This window comes from Halyomorpha halys, unplaced genomic scaffold (assembly GCF_000696795.3).
Source record: "Halyomorpha halys isolate HHAL.00 unplaced genomic scaffold, Hhal_1.1 Scaffold666.1, whole genome shotgun sequence".
NCBI lineage: Eukaryota > Metazoa > Arthropoda > Insecta > Hemiptera > Pentatomidae > Halyomorpha > Halyomorpha halys.
In genome coordinates this window covers 92,413-105,308 of record NW_027112188.1, presented here as the reverse complement: position 1 = coordinate 105,308, position 12,896 = coordinate 92,413, and the positions used below count along the sequence as shown (strand labels likewise).

Sequence of the window (12,896 nt, the reverse complement as noted above, 5' to 3'; positions counted from 1 at the left end):
CCTCCCTCCCTCTCACGCACACACTCACATACACACAGAATCAAGTGTATTAATTTACAACTAAAGATATTTTCTAATAATTATTCAATCAACAATAAAATATGTCAGTTTTGTGGAGGACTGACTTACTATACTTTATATTGGAATATATTAAATCTACCATATTAATTTTTTTTTATAGTAGAATTTAACTGAAATCAGTAGGAACAATACAAAAAAATCTAACAGCTAAGAGTGAGAAAAAAGTATTAACTCACCTAAAACTTTCAATGTAGCTTTTTTGGAATAAACTGTTCCAAAATTGTTAAAAACAATACACTGATATTTTCCAGCATGAGACAGCATTACATGATTAAAATGAAGAATAGCAGTATTATTAATTGTGAAAGAATATTTTGGATTGACATCATTATTATTTCTTTTCCATTTGAAATTCAAACTGGAATTCGAAGAAGACCAAGCGGTACAGCTAATATTTATTTTACTTCCTGAAACTGTAGTGGCTGATTCTGGCCCTTGGGTAATTATTGGTTTAGGGCTTTCATTTGGAGCTGCAAAAATCATACACATTTTAAAAACCATATTATTAAACCAGTTCCTAACAAGCATATATTCGAGAAACAAAATTGTAGAAAAGCAAATTATATTTTATTTTAAGATGTAAGTCTCATGAGGATGGGATTTATAAATTATAATGCCAGAAAAAAAAATATAAAATTATATATATAAATATATAAAATATTCAGTTACTAAAATATAGTGGAATACTACCCACTATATTTTAGTAACTGAATATGAAAAAAAATTAATAAAACTAAAAACATGGTTGAAATAAAATTACCGCCTACTTTGTTAGAGGTTAGAGTACACTATGTTTAGGTTTTTGAATTAAAAAAAATTTCTATCAAATGTTCTGTTATTTTTAAAGCTTAACAAATAGGATTAGATAGCTTTCTTTAAATTAGGGATAGTAAAGGAAACATAAACCTTCTAAAAATTTTATACACGTTACCAGCTACAATTGAAAAAGTAGAATAATAAAACTAAAAATTCTTGTTGACGAACTATTTTAAGTATACTTCACAATTTTTTCCTACACAAACAATTTGAGCAGAATTTCGAATTTTCAAGAAATTCAAGGCTACTGGACACCTAAGCAGTACTAAAGAAATTATTCTTCCAATTTTTCATTAAACCTAACTAGCTCAATGAGTTACAACAACCGCTAGAACATATACTTATCATTTTATCACACAACAACTGAAGAAATGTGTTGTAATGTAACCAATATCATGTTAATCCAGTGAATTAAGATGTATTCAACATTTTTTTAAAATTTGGTTTGGTTCTAATAGCAGTAGGCTGTATACCTATCTATAATAATGGAGTGTATAAAAAAATAATTACCGTTTTATCAAATTCAAGATTTTTGGAAGAGGAAGGTGTCCTTGACCAGCGCACTGCACAATGTTGGTCTGAAAAAATTAGCAGTGAAGATACGATTTTGGAAAGGAAGAAGGGCTCCGGGCGATCATTAATGGATATTGATGAGGTCCTGCAGAAAGCTGTTGAGTCAAATCTGTCCACAAGTACTTGTGAACTTGCCAGGGACTGTGGTGTGTAGAACAATGCTGTTAGTCACCATCTACTCTCCATGGGAAGGTGAAAAAGAGCAGTAGACTAGTCCCTCACAAACTACTCCTCAGCAATCCGCTAAGAGGTTAGAAATTTGTGAAAAAAAGTTTAAAGAACCTCATGGATTCGAACCCTTGCCTCATCCATCATTTAGTCCAGATCTCGCACTATCAGATAACTACTTGTTTTGATCCATGGCCCATTTCCTTCAAGGGAAAAAATTTGATAATTTTGCGAAAGTTGAAATTATGATCCAAGAGTTCTTCAATAGCCATCCCAAAGAAAGGTATCAACGTGGAATCGAGCAATTGGCTAGCAGAAGGCTAATGTCAGTAGATAACAATGGACTATACTTTGAGTATTAATTGTTTCAAAGAAATAATAATACAAATATTTGGTTGAAAATGGTCATTATTTTTTTCCCACCCCAATATAATTATTTTTACAATAAGAAATGTTAATAATATGGCAAAATAAGGCGAAATTCTTAATTTTTTGTGTAAAACTGACCCACATTGATACTATTAAATATAGATCTTAGTATCCATAAATAAACTAGATGGCAAGTAAAATCCTGGGCCTATGGTATTTTAAACAGAATTAAAGTCATAGTTCAGAGTGGAAACCCCCTTTTTTAAAAAAAAAATATATATATTAACAATCATCTAAAACTGTGTTAATGGCTTTATTGTAACATAAACTACAATTTTCTTACCCACGAAATTTCTCCAAATTGACAAATTTCAATCTGGAAATCAGAAAATATTTCCATTTAATGATGCAAAAGAAAGGAATAATCAACCCTATTCTTTGCCATTGAATTATAAGATAATTGATATCTGGCACAAAACCAAGAGGATTGGTTCAGGCGGATGAAAACTACTTTAAGCTGAGAGGCAAGAACAGGAAGGAAAAGAAAAAGTATATAACGCAGGTTAAAAAAAAAGTAAACCACAAGAAATAAAAGTTTTTAAGTTACATGATTCAAAGACTCAATAATATTTTGAAATAATTTGAGCCCAAAATACTGAAAAAATATTTTTTTATATTATATTTATTCTCCACTTTTTGAATCACATGTGAAGGACTGTGATCATATGTCATAGACTATAAATTGCTAGCACTTTGAAATAAAAAATAATTTAACTTTAAAAACAACTACGGAAAATAATCCTATAAATTCCTATGAATGGAATGTTATTACTTATCAACTTAAACAAATTGTTTAAGTCTTTTCTTCCACTATACGACTAATTACAAGGACATTCTTCAATCTGCTTCTGTGTATTTCAATATACAGAACGCTCCTTGTATCTGTGCATGTAATCATAAATAAAGTATTAGCAGAAGATTTTTGAGTTTTGTTTGGGTGTAGAAGGCACTAATACTTGACTACTTCACCAAGTTTCAATATTCAAACACATCAATTTCAGTATCAACCCACCAATGTCTTTAGCAGATACAAAATTATATTCCATACTTAAGCTTATTTCTGTATTCAGTACTTTTTAAAAAAAAATAAATTAACTTTTACTTTATTTTAACATTAGGATTATAAATAGAAAATCAATTCAGATATTTTCTATAAATAACGAATAATAAATAATAATGAATCTAGATGAAGGCATTGAAAAAAAAAATGGTCACAATTAGCTAATCACAAGGGCACTGTGTTCAGCTATGGAAATGCTGAGCCTTCCACATCTTTGATAACTCATGGAAAAGGATTAGAGTTTAATTGGAAAGTAATCCAACACCCTGTAGAGCCCTAACCTGGCACTATCTGATTATTAAGTTCACAAAAGTTTTTGAATGGTAAAATTTAAAAGAACTATGGCCTTAAATTGTTTCATTTTTTTCAATACACTACTAAAAGGAGTAAGAAAATGGTAAATGGTCAAATATAATTTTCTTAAATCTTTATGATTAATTTTTATCTTCTTTTTTTTAACCCCTTGTTTTATACAACAAGATTAAAATTACTTTACTGCATACCCAATATGTAAGGGTATTTGTTAAAAACCAAATTGTTCAGTAGTTGAATAGAGAGAAAAAGCTAGAGGAAGAGAGAAAAAATGTATGAAAAACATGAATACTAATGAAGAAAAGGAGTTAGTTTTATAAATGTTTAAACCTTTTCCTTTAACTTACAACAAAGAAATCCCTGAGCAGGTACAGAAGCAAAACTTTTCTCTTTTAATATTTCTGGATATTCACAAAATGAATCAACCAATGATATTGAAGATTTTGATAACCAAACTTGAAACCAAGAGAGTGAACAGTCACAGATTAAACTAGAAGAGTTCATCATCAAAGAATGGAGATTCATATTAGCAAAAACATTTTCTTGGATGGTTTTAATGTGATTTCCCCGTAAGTCCAGTTCATTAAGACTATTCAATCCATAGAAAGCTTTCTGGTTAATTGAAGTTATTTCATTAGAACCAAGAGCAAGTTTCTGAAGTTCTTTCAATCCAAAAAATACTCCACTGGTATCCTCAACAATCCATGATATTTTATTGTTACTGAGATCCCTAAAACACAATATATATATTCATATTAAGGTGAATGGAACAATCTAAAAAATATATGTAAAAATTAATGTGAAATCTTTTTGCAAAATTTGTTTAGACAATGAGTAAACAAACCAGCAATGTAAATATTAAAACGATCATTATTTAAATGACAATCATAAATTTGATGTGCTTTCCACTTAAATCCAATAATCACAAAAAAATTAATGCAGCAACATTACATAAACTCGTATTTTCCAAAGAGGCTGAGGATAGATATCATATAGATATTAAAAATGATAGCCTCAAAGCTAAAGGCTTAAAGATCCTCTAGTTTAAAGAAAATTTGCAATGTAATTTTCACCTACTATCCAACTTGTAGAATAACAATTTCTTTGTCTGTCACCTTAAAGTGAACAGAAACCAAATGGCTCTCATCTAAAATGACAATAAAAAATGTCCAATGTGATTATTTGAAGGAATTTAAGCTGAGAAATAATGCTTGCCGAGGAGAGGATGGGTCACTATTACAAATAAAGAAGCCATCCTTGGCAGAAGGGTTAGCCACAATAGAAGTGTTTTAGGAGCTTCCAAGGACTCAAATATAGAAGGTGAAACTTGTGTTCTGTGCAATGACTTTGAGTTTATGAACTACTGGATGATGGTGAAATGAGTGATGTAATACTAAAACTAAAAAACAAAAGAACCACTAGATCAGATGTTATACCTGCATAACTTTTGAAGGCTAGGGGTAATGAACTACTCAAAGTTATTTGTGATCTCCATGGCATTTGGATAACTAAGAACAGTCCAGAGGAAAGGTGCACAGGATTTATCATCCCCCTTTATAAAGGTGTTATCATTCCCTTCCATAGTTGTAACAGTTCTTTCTAACAATTGGTTATTGTTGTGGAAGGTTCCATTAACTTTACTAAATAAAACAGTATATAAAGTGTTTTGTGTTTGACTACAAATCAAACCCCTTTCTCTTTGAACCTTCCCTACTTGCTAAAACATTAAAATAATTTTTACTCAACATTACAAGATAAAAAAACATCAATGACTCGACTAGATCTCCTGGACTGGGGATGACCCCTATAAATTGACTTTCACTGGAGCTTCAAATTAGAGAGACTTAAAATTTTGAATTATTGACCAGCTGATACCGCCTCTCACCCGGAATGCAGTAGAAAGTACTTCCAGGAGATTGCACAAGATGAACCTCTGAACTACAGGAACAGGCAGGTCCAGCAGGTGCAACAGATGAGTCTGAACAATTTAATTATATACACTTTTTGCTAATATCTTTGTTTTAATTTTATTGCAACAATGTTAGAACTTGTATTTAGCTAAGTGTAACTCTGAATATGCTCCAGACTGAGCCTCATTATTATAAGCTTTGAAATTGGTTTAGAGTTTCAAGGATATTTAAGAACATGTTTTAAGCACTATTTAATTTATTGAAATTTAATGAATGTTATAATAAGCTAAATTGTGTAATTGAATCAAAAACTGATATGAGTCGTACCCAGGATTATGTGCGATTTTGTACTTCTTAAAATTTATGCATTTCTTCACGAGATTAATGTAGAAGACACTCAAGATTAAAAAAAAATGTTTATTTTTTCATTGTTCATGTATTATGCTCTATGACCCCGATGAACTCACAAACAAAAATCTGACAGCCTCTAATGTTATTAGTAATTATTTTATTTACTTAAATACCCCAATTAAAGAAACCAACAGACAAATTTAGCAGTTCATATAATTGAATAAGGTCGCAACCAGTTAAAGTTTTATCTCTCTTCCCAACAATGTCTATAAATATATATAGTCTGACTATGTACTGAACATTGTTCACAATTGGGAACATGGATTCCACCATTTTAATAGATTCCGATCCATTAATAATTAGCCTAATAGTGTTAAAGAAAGTCATTTCAATACAGAAGATACAGAAAATTATAATAATTTTATGATATTTGAGTTTATATTGGTGTCAGATAACCAATGCCATTTTAGCTACAGCTAAATCATGATTTTTTAAGTGCCATTTATTATCAAGATTATGCTGCACAGCACCTTTATTTTCATTTTTACTATCAGAAGGTAAACCCTACATTTTTTTGATTTATTACTAAAAATAACATAATTAAATTTTATACATAAAGACATGTGAAAAGTATAATAAACCATAATAATAGCTCAAATCAGGTCCAACAAATTACAATTATCATTTCTTTCTGAAAGTACCTGAGATTTCTCGGCTATGTCTTTTTTAGACTTGATATCATTCAAAATTACTAGGAAACATCTTCTTCATTTTGGAATTGGCTGAAAAGAGTTCCATTAAGTACAATTGTTATCTTCTTTTACTAAGACTAAGTTATTTGAACAAATGCAGTGATAGAGGAAGGTATGGAATTTTGAGCAGTGATTTCAACCCAAGGAGAGAGAGTGATCAGAAGGCTGGACATGGTTTCATAGGACTCCAGGGAGATGAGAGAATCAAGAATGAAAATGATTAATACCTGATTGATTTTTGTGTAGACAACAATATACTAATCACCTAATCCTTTTAAACACATAAAAATTTATATAAACTAACCTTTTCACATCTCGACAGAAAAATTATACAATAGAGTAATAAGGTGGTTCTTCACTAATATTAAAACAATTAAAGGAGCAGAGATAGGCAGGAATCATCAACTTCTGAGAGCTGATATCAGAATATTGAGGAACAGCCATCACTCTTCAAAACTAACAAAGCCATCAAAGTAATTGTGCTTGAAAATTCTGAAAAGAGAGCCCAATATACCATTGTCCTGGAAGAAAGAATCTAAAAATTGTCCCATAAAGGAGTTGTAGAGAATAATCTCAATAGTTGCATTTTCAGAATTGCTAAGGAGGTAAGGAGTTTACTATCTATAACAAATAAAATGTATACCTCAAACCATGAAAGAAGGTTGAGAAGTATTGTGGACACTCAATACCCAACTTGAAGAAGAAGAGAAAGGAATCAATCCTGGGTAGCTGATTCAGGAATAATCTTTGTTCTCAGAAATATTTTGGTAAAGACATGGGACTACAACAAGAATATTTATTTAGCTTTTATAGACTCTGTATCTATAAATAAAATATGAAATGCCTTCAATGCATGGAATGCACCAACATATTTTCTATAAATAATAAAGTTTATATATAAAAATGTAAAAGGATTAATAACAAGCCATCCAAAATGTTCCCTATTAATAAAGGAGTTAGGGGGACAGCCTTGGTTATCATCTTAATGGATGAGATCCATAAGATACACAAGCTTAGAACATCTTAGACTGCAGTCGGAAAATGAAAGATGTGGACAGTCCTTGTAAAGTGTCTCCTATATGCAGATGATTTAGTCCTAGTAATAGATATCCTACTAGATCTTAGTACTACCAAAAGCACTGGTGGAATGGGAGGAGGAGCTGCTATCAACAACTCGAAAAGCAAGATTCTAGTTCTCTGATGGAATAAAAAAGAAAATGTTTAACAGGAAGGTTCTAGAGATAGTAGAAAAGAACCACTACTTGGGAACCATAGTAAACAGGTCTAGTAGGGTCTGATCAATAATAGCATAATTGGATACCATGAAGTAGGAAAAGATGTAAAGTTGCATATCGATAAGGCTATATACCATACCTACCAATCCTTATGAGGTGGAGAGAGTTTAGTGATGTTTGACAAGCATGTCAACTCGACCATTGGCACTGAGAAAATGTTCTTATGTAGAGCAATAGGAAAAAAGGAAGACTAAATTAGGAACATAAGGATCAGGGAGCAATTAGAGGCCTCCATTGACGACAATAATGGAAAATAGCCTTATTATTTAGTATATGTTTGTCAAATGAATGAAGAGAAAGAATCCCAAAGGTGAATCCCTACTAGGGTAACAGCCCAGGGCTTAGTCCTTAGATGATTAAGTCTAACTAGTACTATGTTGTAGCAGAACAATGTGCCCCGCAATGGAACATAAAAAATGTAGGTATTACTATCTTGTTGGAGTATCTGCCCTATGAAGATCTATTCCCCACAACTGAAATCAAGGTTATGGAATGTGGGGATTGTCAACTGCTAGCAGATTTGGATGGAAGCCCATCATGAGTAACAGGGCAGCTCAAACATTAACCAAAGAGGTGTGGAAATCTTAGATTTCATTATTAAATATGATATAGACAAACTTACCAGAAATAATAAACCAAATTTCTATAGTGGGGTGAGGTCAGAAATTATTGACATTACTTTGGCAACAAGCAGTGCTAGCCAAAATACATTTAACTGACAATGTTTTTAGAGAAGAGCCATGCTCAGACCATAAATAACTTACCTTAATTACTTAGTGTATGTGTCTAGTTCATACTTTATTAGCAGCATTATATCAGGTTGTAAAATAAGTTTGTAGCGTTTTTACTGGTGATTTCAATAAAAACTTTAATTCTTGTAACCCCCATTTTGATCTATTAAACGTTGCCATCTTTTAGGTAATTTTTTAATTCCGTCCTCCTAGAACTTCTCAGATTTTAGCGCAATAAACTCCTCTATGTGCGTTTTGCAGCCCTCAAGGGAAATTAAAGTGTTTCCTGTTAAGAGAGTTTTGAAGAGATCGAAATAAGTGAAAATCTGTTGGGGCAAGGTCTGGTGAATAGGGTGGATGGGGGATCACATCCCAGCCAAACTCCAATAATTTCTGCCAGGTCTGAAAAGACGTGATAGAAAACTATGCCTTTGCGATTAGCCAATGCTGGACAATTTTGCTCAACCGCTGCCTTTAATTGTTCCAACTGGGCACTGTATACTGCAGAATTAATGGTCTGGTTGGGTGAGAGGAGCTCAAAATAAAGGACATCTTTCGAATCAGCATAACCTTTTTAAAAATGTATCATTAAAATTATGTTTCAGGAGGGAATCGCTAATGGATATGCGGTCCAATAAATTCTTTTCCGTCAAATTGTGAGGAACCCATCTGTGCAGCAGATTTTCCTTTTTTGGAAATAAAAAATCATGAAATGACAAAAAGAAAAATGAATTTTTTTCTCTTTAGCGCAGGCAAAATACCACTTAAAGATAAGGAATCTCGGTTGAAACTGATGCATAAAAGCACCTTAACTAATCCTTTTTTAGAATATGTAAACATTATTGACTAAGTAAAGATGATTTTATAAACACAGAGAGGATTAAATTGAAATATTAAAAAACACTATGAACTTATTTTACAACCCAATAGAAAAATAATATTTCAAGCTAAAACATAGCCCAAAATTGTGTAACTTTATACTATGTTTAATTTCATTAAAACTTAAGTTTTTTATTTTCAAAAGACAATACATTGTTAACAGCTTGTAACTACAAATTAACCTTAAATTCAGTTATTCAGAGGTAAAATTTTCAATAATGTAGCACACAGTTCTATTTTACTATGTAAGTAATCAAATGCTTTATGCAAAGAGATTAGCCAATTAACTTCAAGTAATTTATAGCTTATTTCAAAATCAATTGCCTGATGAATATTTCAAATCATTGATAAATCATAGGTTATCAATTTACCTGCAAGCAATCAATCTAAATTGACTTTATTAATTTAATATTCAGTCAATATAGCATAACCTGACAAGTCATTAACACCTGCAACCTTTCTTGAAATTCGTGAACTGGGCTTCACCTTCCCTACGCCATTCCAAAGAGGTAGAACTATAGTGGTCGTCAAGCATTGGTAACTTGAACAAAATATTATTACCCTTTCTCTTTTAGCTCGGTGACATCACTCTATTTGGTTCTTTTGCTGGAGTTTCATCACTCTTCTTCAAATGTTGCTGCAATTCAGTTTTACCCTATAATATAATTCTGCAGCATGTTTATATTTGTCGAGTTTGTTTGTCTGTCAGATGCATTCATAATTTCATAAAAATAAGCTGCTACCATTTCATAAGCCCCTCTGTTCTCAATCATAGGTGCACAAAAATAGGTAAATTTTTTATTATTTTACAAACTTGTAGGTTATCAATTTTAATTTTTTTTACCCCTCTCCTTCTCATATCCTTCCCTTTTATGGGGACTCATAGCAGTTTATCATAGGATATTATGCCTAAAATTGGCTCTTGAGAAGAAAGGATTACTTCTAACGCTGCCATCTTGGAAAGGTGAATGCGAGGTATGAAAAGAGATATCATTGGTATTTCCAAAATCAATGTGGACATTCTCAGTGACTATAATACGGCAGTTCTGGGCTGAGTTCAGGAATACCTGAACTAAACGTGATGAGCTCACCGTTGTGATTGGAGGTAAGGATACATTTCCTGATGACACGTGACACCAGCTTTTCTACTCACTAAAAGAGAAAATAGTGAAGGCGAGTGGTGAACTATTATCAATTTAAAAGTGAGAAGTAAGAAAAAATGCACAACACACCAAATTTTCTATCTGCTCCAAATTTCATCAAAGTGAACTCAGAGCATAAAAATCATTATTACCTAAGCTCCCTATTCCAACACTGAGGTGACCTCCTCAAATGGTCACATTCCTACGAAACATTTGTCAAGCTAATACACGAGCCCACTTTGTCTAATGTCGAGAAGTTCCAGTATCTCATCGGTGTATTAAAGGATGTAGGTATGTTACAACATCAGAAGAATATTATAATAATTATTATTGGTGCAACAGACCATGGAGGTCCAAGGCCTTGCGCAATGTACTAAGGAAAAACATTGTGCGTTTCTTGACGTGGTTTTCATAGGGTGGATTCGTCACTCCCATGCCTATTTTTGTGAGTACCATCCATAGGCTAACGGGCCTCACAAATGCCCGGGGGGAGGCTGTGAGTGAGTAGAAGAATATTAGTGATTAAATCTAATAAAATCAGGGCTGAAAACAAAAAAGCAAGATAACAACCATAATATAGTGAAAAAACAAGAAAGAAGCTGAATAACTAGAAATTAAGAAGATAACGATGATACTAAAAGGGGACAAAATATAATACAGAAAAGATAACAAACATTGAAAATATTATAAAAAGAAATAAGAATTCAAAGTAAAACAATGCTCTATGTGAATAATGATAGATTTTAAATTAATGAGAAATGTGAGAAAGAAATTCTATTCTTATTCAATTTTCCTCGTGTATGTGATTTACTTCTGCTTAACATGTCTTATAATTTTCAATTTTACTACTTACCCCCTTTTGACTTTATATAACTTTAGATATCACTTATTTATTTGATTAATTTAACCTATATAATTTCATGTTTCGCATTGTATCATGTTAATCTTTTACTTTCCCACATTTCTCCTTATGTTCGTTAATTTCAATTTTTTCATTATTTACATAGAGCACTGTGGATTTTTAATTCTTGATCTAACATTTTCAATGTTTATTATTATTTTTTTTTTTTTATAAATTCTTGCCTTTGCAATATTATAATTTATTTCCTTTAGTATCTTTTGTTATCCTCTTAATTTCTTGTTATTCTGCTTCTTCCTTTTGTTTTCTTAATTATATTATGATTGTTATCTTATTCTTAGTTTTAAGCCCTGATGGAGGTCTGTACTCTACGATAAAGTGACTTTAAAGTACCTATATCACAGAGATGGCTGTTTTAAATTAAAAGTATTTCAAATAAAAGCATCAATTTTTGTTTTTAACGATTACCTTACATTTCGAATCTAAATACTATACAACCTGGTGCGACTTTCACTCATTCACAGGCATTGAGTCACATTTTCTCCCTCACCAGCTCATTAATTAATAATAGATTGATCAAGAAAACACAATTTAACATTTAAATTACAATAAGCTCAGAGAAAATGTTTACATGGGGTGCTCTTATTCAAAACAGTAAAAGATAACAGATCTAACTATGAGTAGAAGGGTGGGAGAGTTACCACCATTTAATTGATTTAATTGATGTTAACAATGAATAGAACCGAATTCTCTTCCCTTTTTTTTACTTAAAGTACTTTTGTATTATTTTTCTTAAACAAAATGAGCGTAAGGCTTTCTTTCTTACTCTTAGATGATCTGTAATCATGATAGAACATTTTTTTTTTCTTTTGTAATGAATTGGAAGATTAGACAGTTTGTCTCATATATGCTGTAATAGTCAGTATTGACGTGCAGTTTCCTGTCATTTCAGTCTTGTGAGTATTCCAAGTTAGTTGTTTATCCAAATGTAGTCCAAGCTAGTAAATCTGTTCTATAGGGGTAAGAGCAACATTGTTAAAGTATACTGTAGGGCAGTCGGCAGGTTCGTGACAAAGAGTAAAGGTGATTTGATAGGATTTGTAGGGATTTATTTTTATCCTCCAATTTCCAAATCATTCTTCGAGGGTTGTGATATTGGACTGGAGAGTTTGGGATGCAATCAAAGTGTTACTATTAACTGCGAGCACACATGTGTCATCGGTATATGTGGTAAGGATAGTGTTAGGATTGGTTGGGATGTCAGCTGTATAGACTGTGTAGAGAATGGGGCCAAGAATACTATCTTGAGGAACACCAGCAGTTTGGGAGAAGAGGGACGTGTAAGAAGATATGTATAATATAAGATATGCAAGTAGTGTCTAAAAACTGAAAAAACAAGTATTGAATCTACGAATTGAACAATATGACAGAAGATGGAATACAGTGAGTGACTTATATCTGAATTACAGTGTGAGTATTAACTTATATACCTATACCTAAAAATATTAATATATATATGTGTGGGTATATATATATAT

General features: G+C 31.7%; 1 protein-coding gene across 1 annotated transcript in view; it reads right to left on the bottom strand.

Moving 5' to 3' along the window:
- LOC106685174 (leucine-rich repeats and immunoglobulin-like domains protein 3) overlaps positions 1-12,896 on the bottom strand; it is a gene marked incomplete in the record, with an annotated part of 135,029 nt that overhangs the window by 60,998 nt on the left and 61,135 nt on the right. Inside the window, 2 exon segments of the mRNA XM_067050190.1 lie at positions 258-551; positions 3,787-4,169. Of these exon segments, the coding sequence (XP_066906291.1) occupies positions 258-551; positions 3,787-4,169 (677 nt within the window).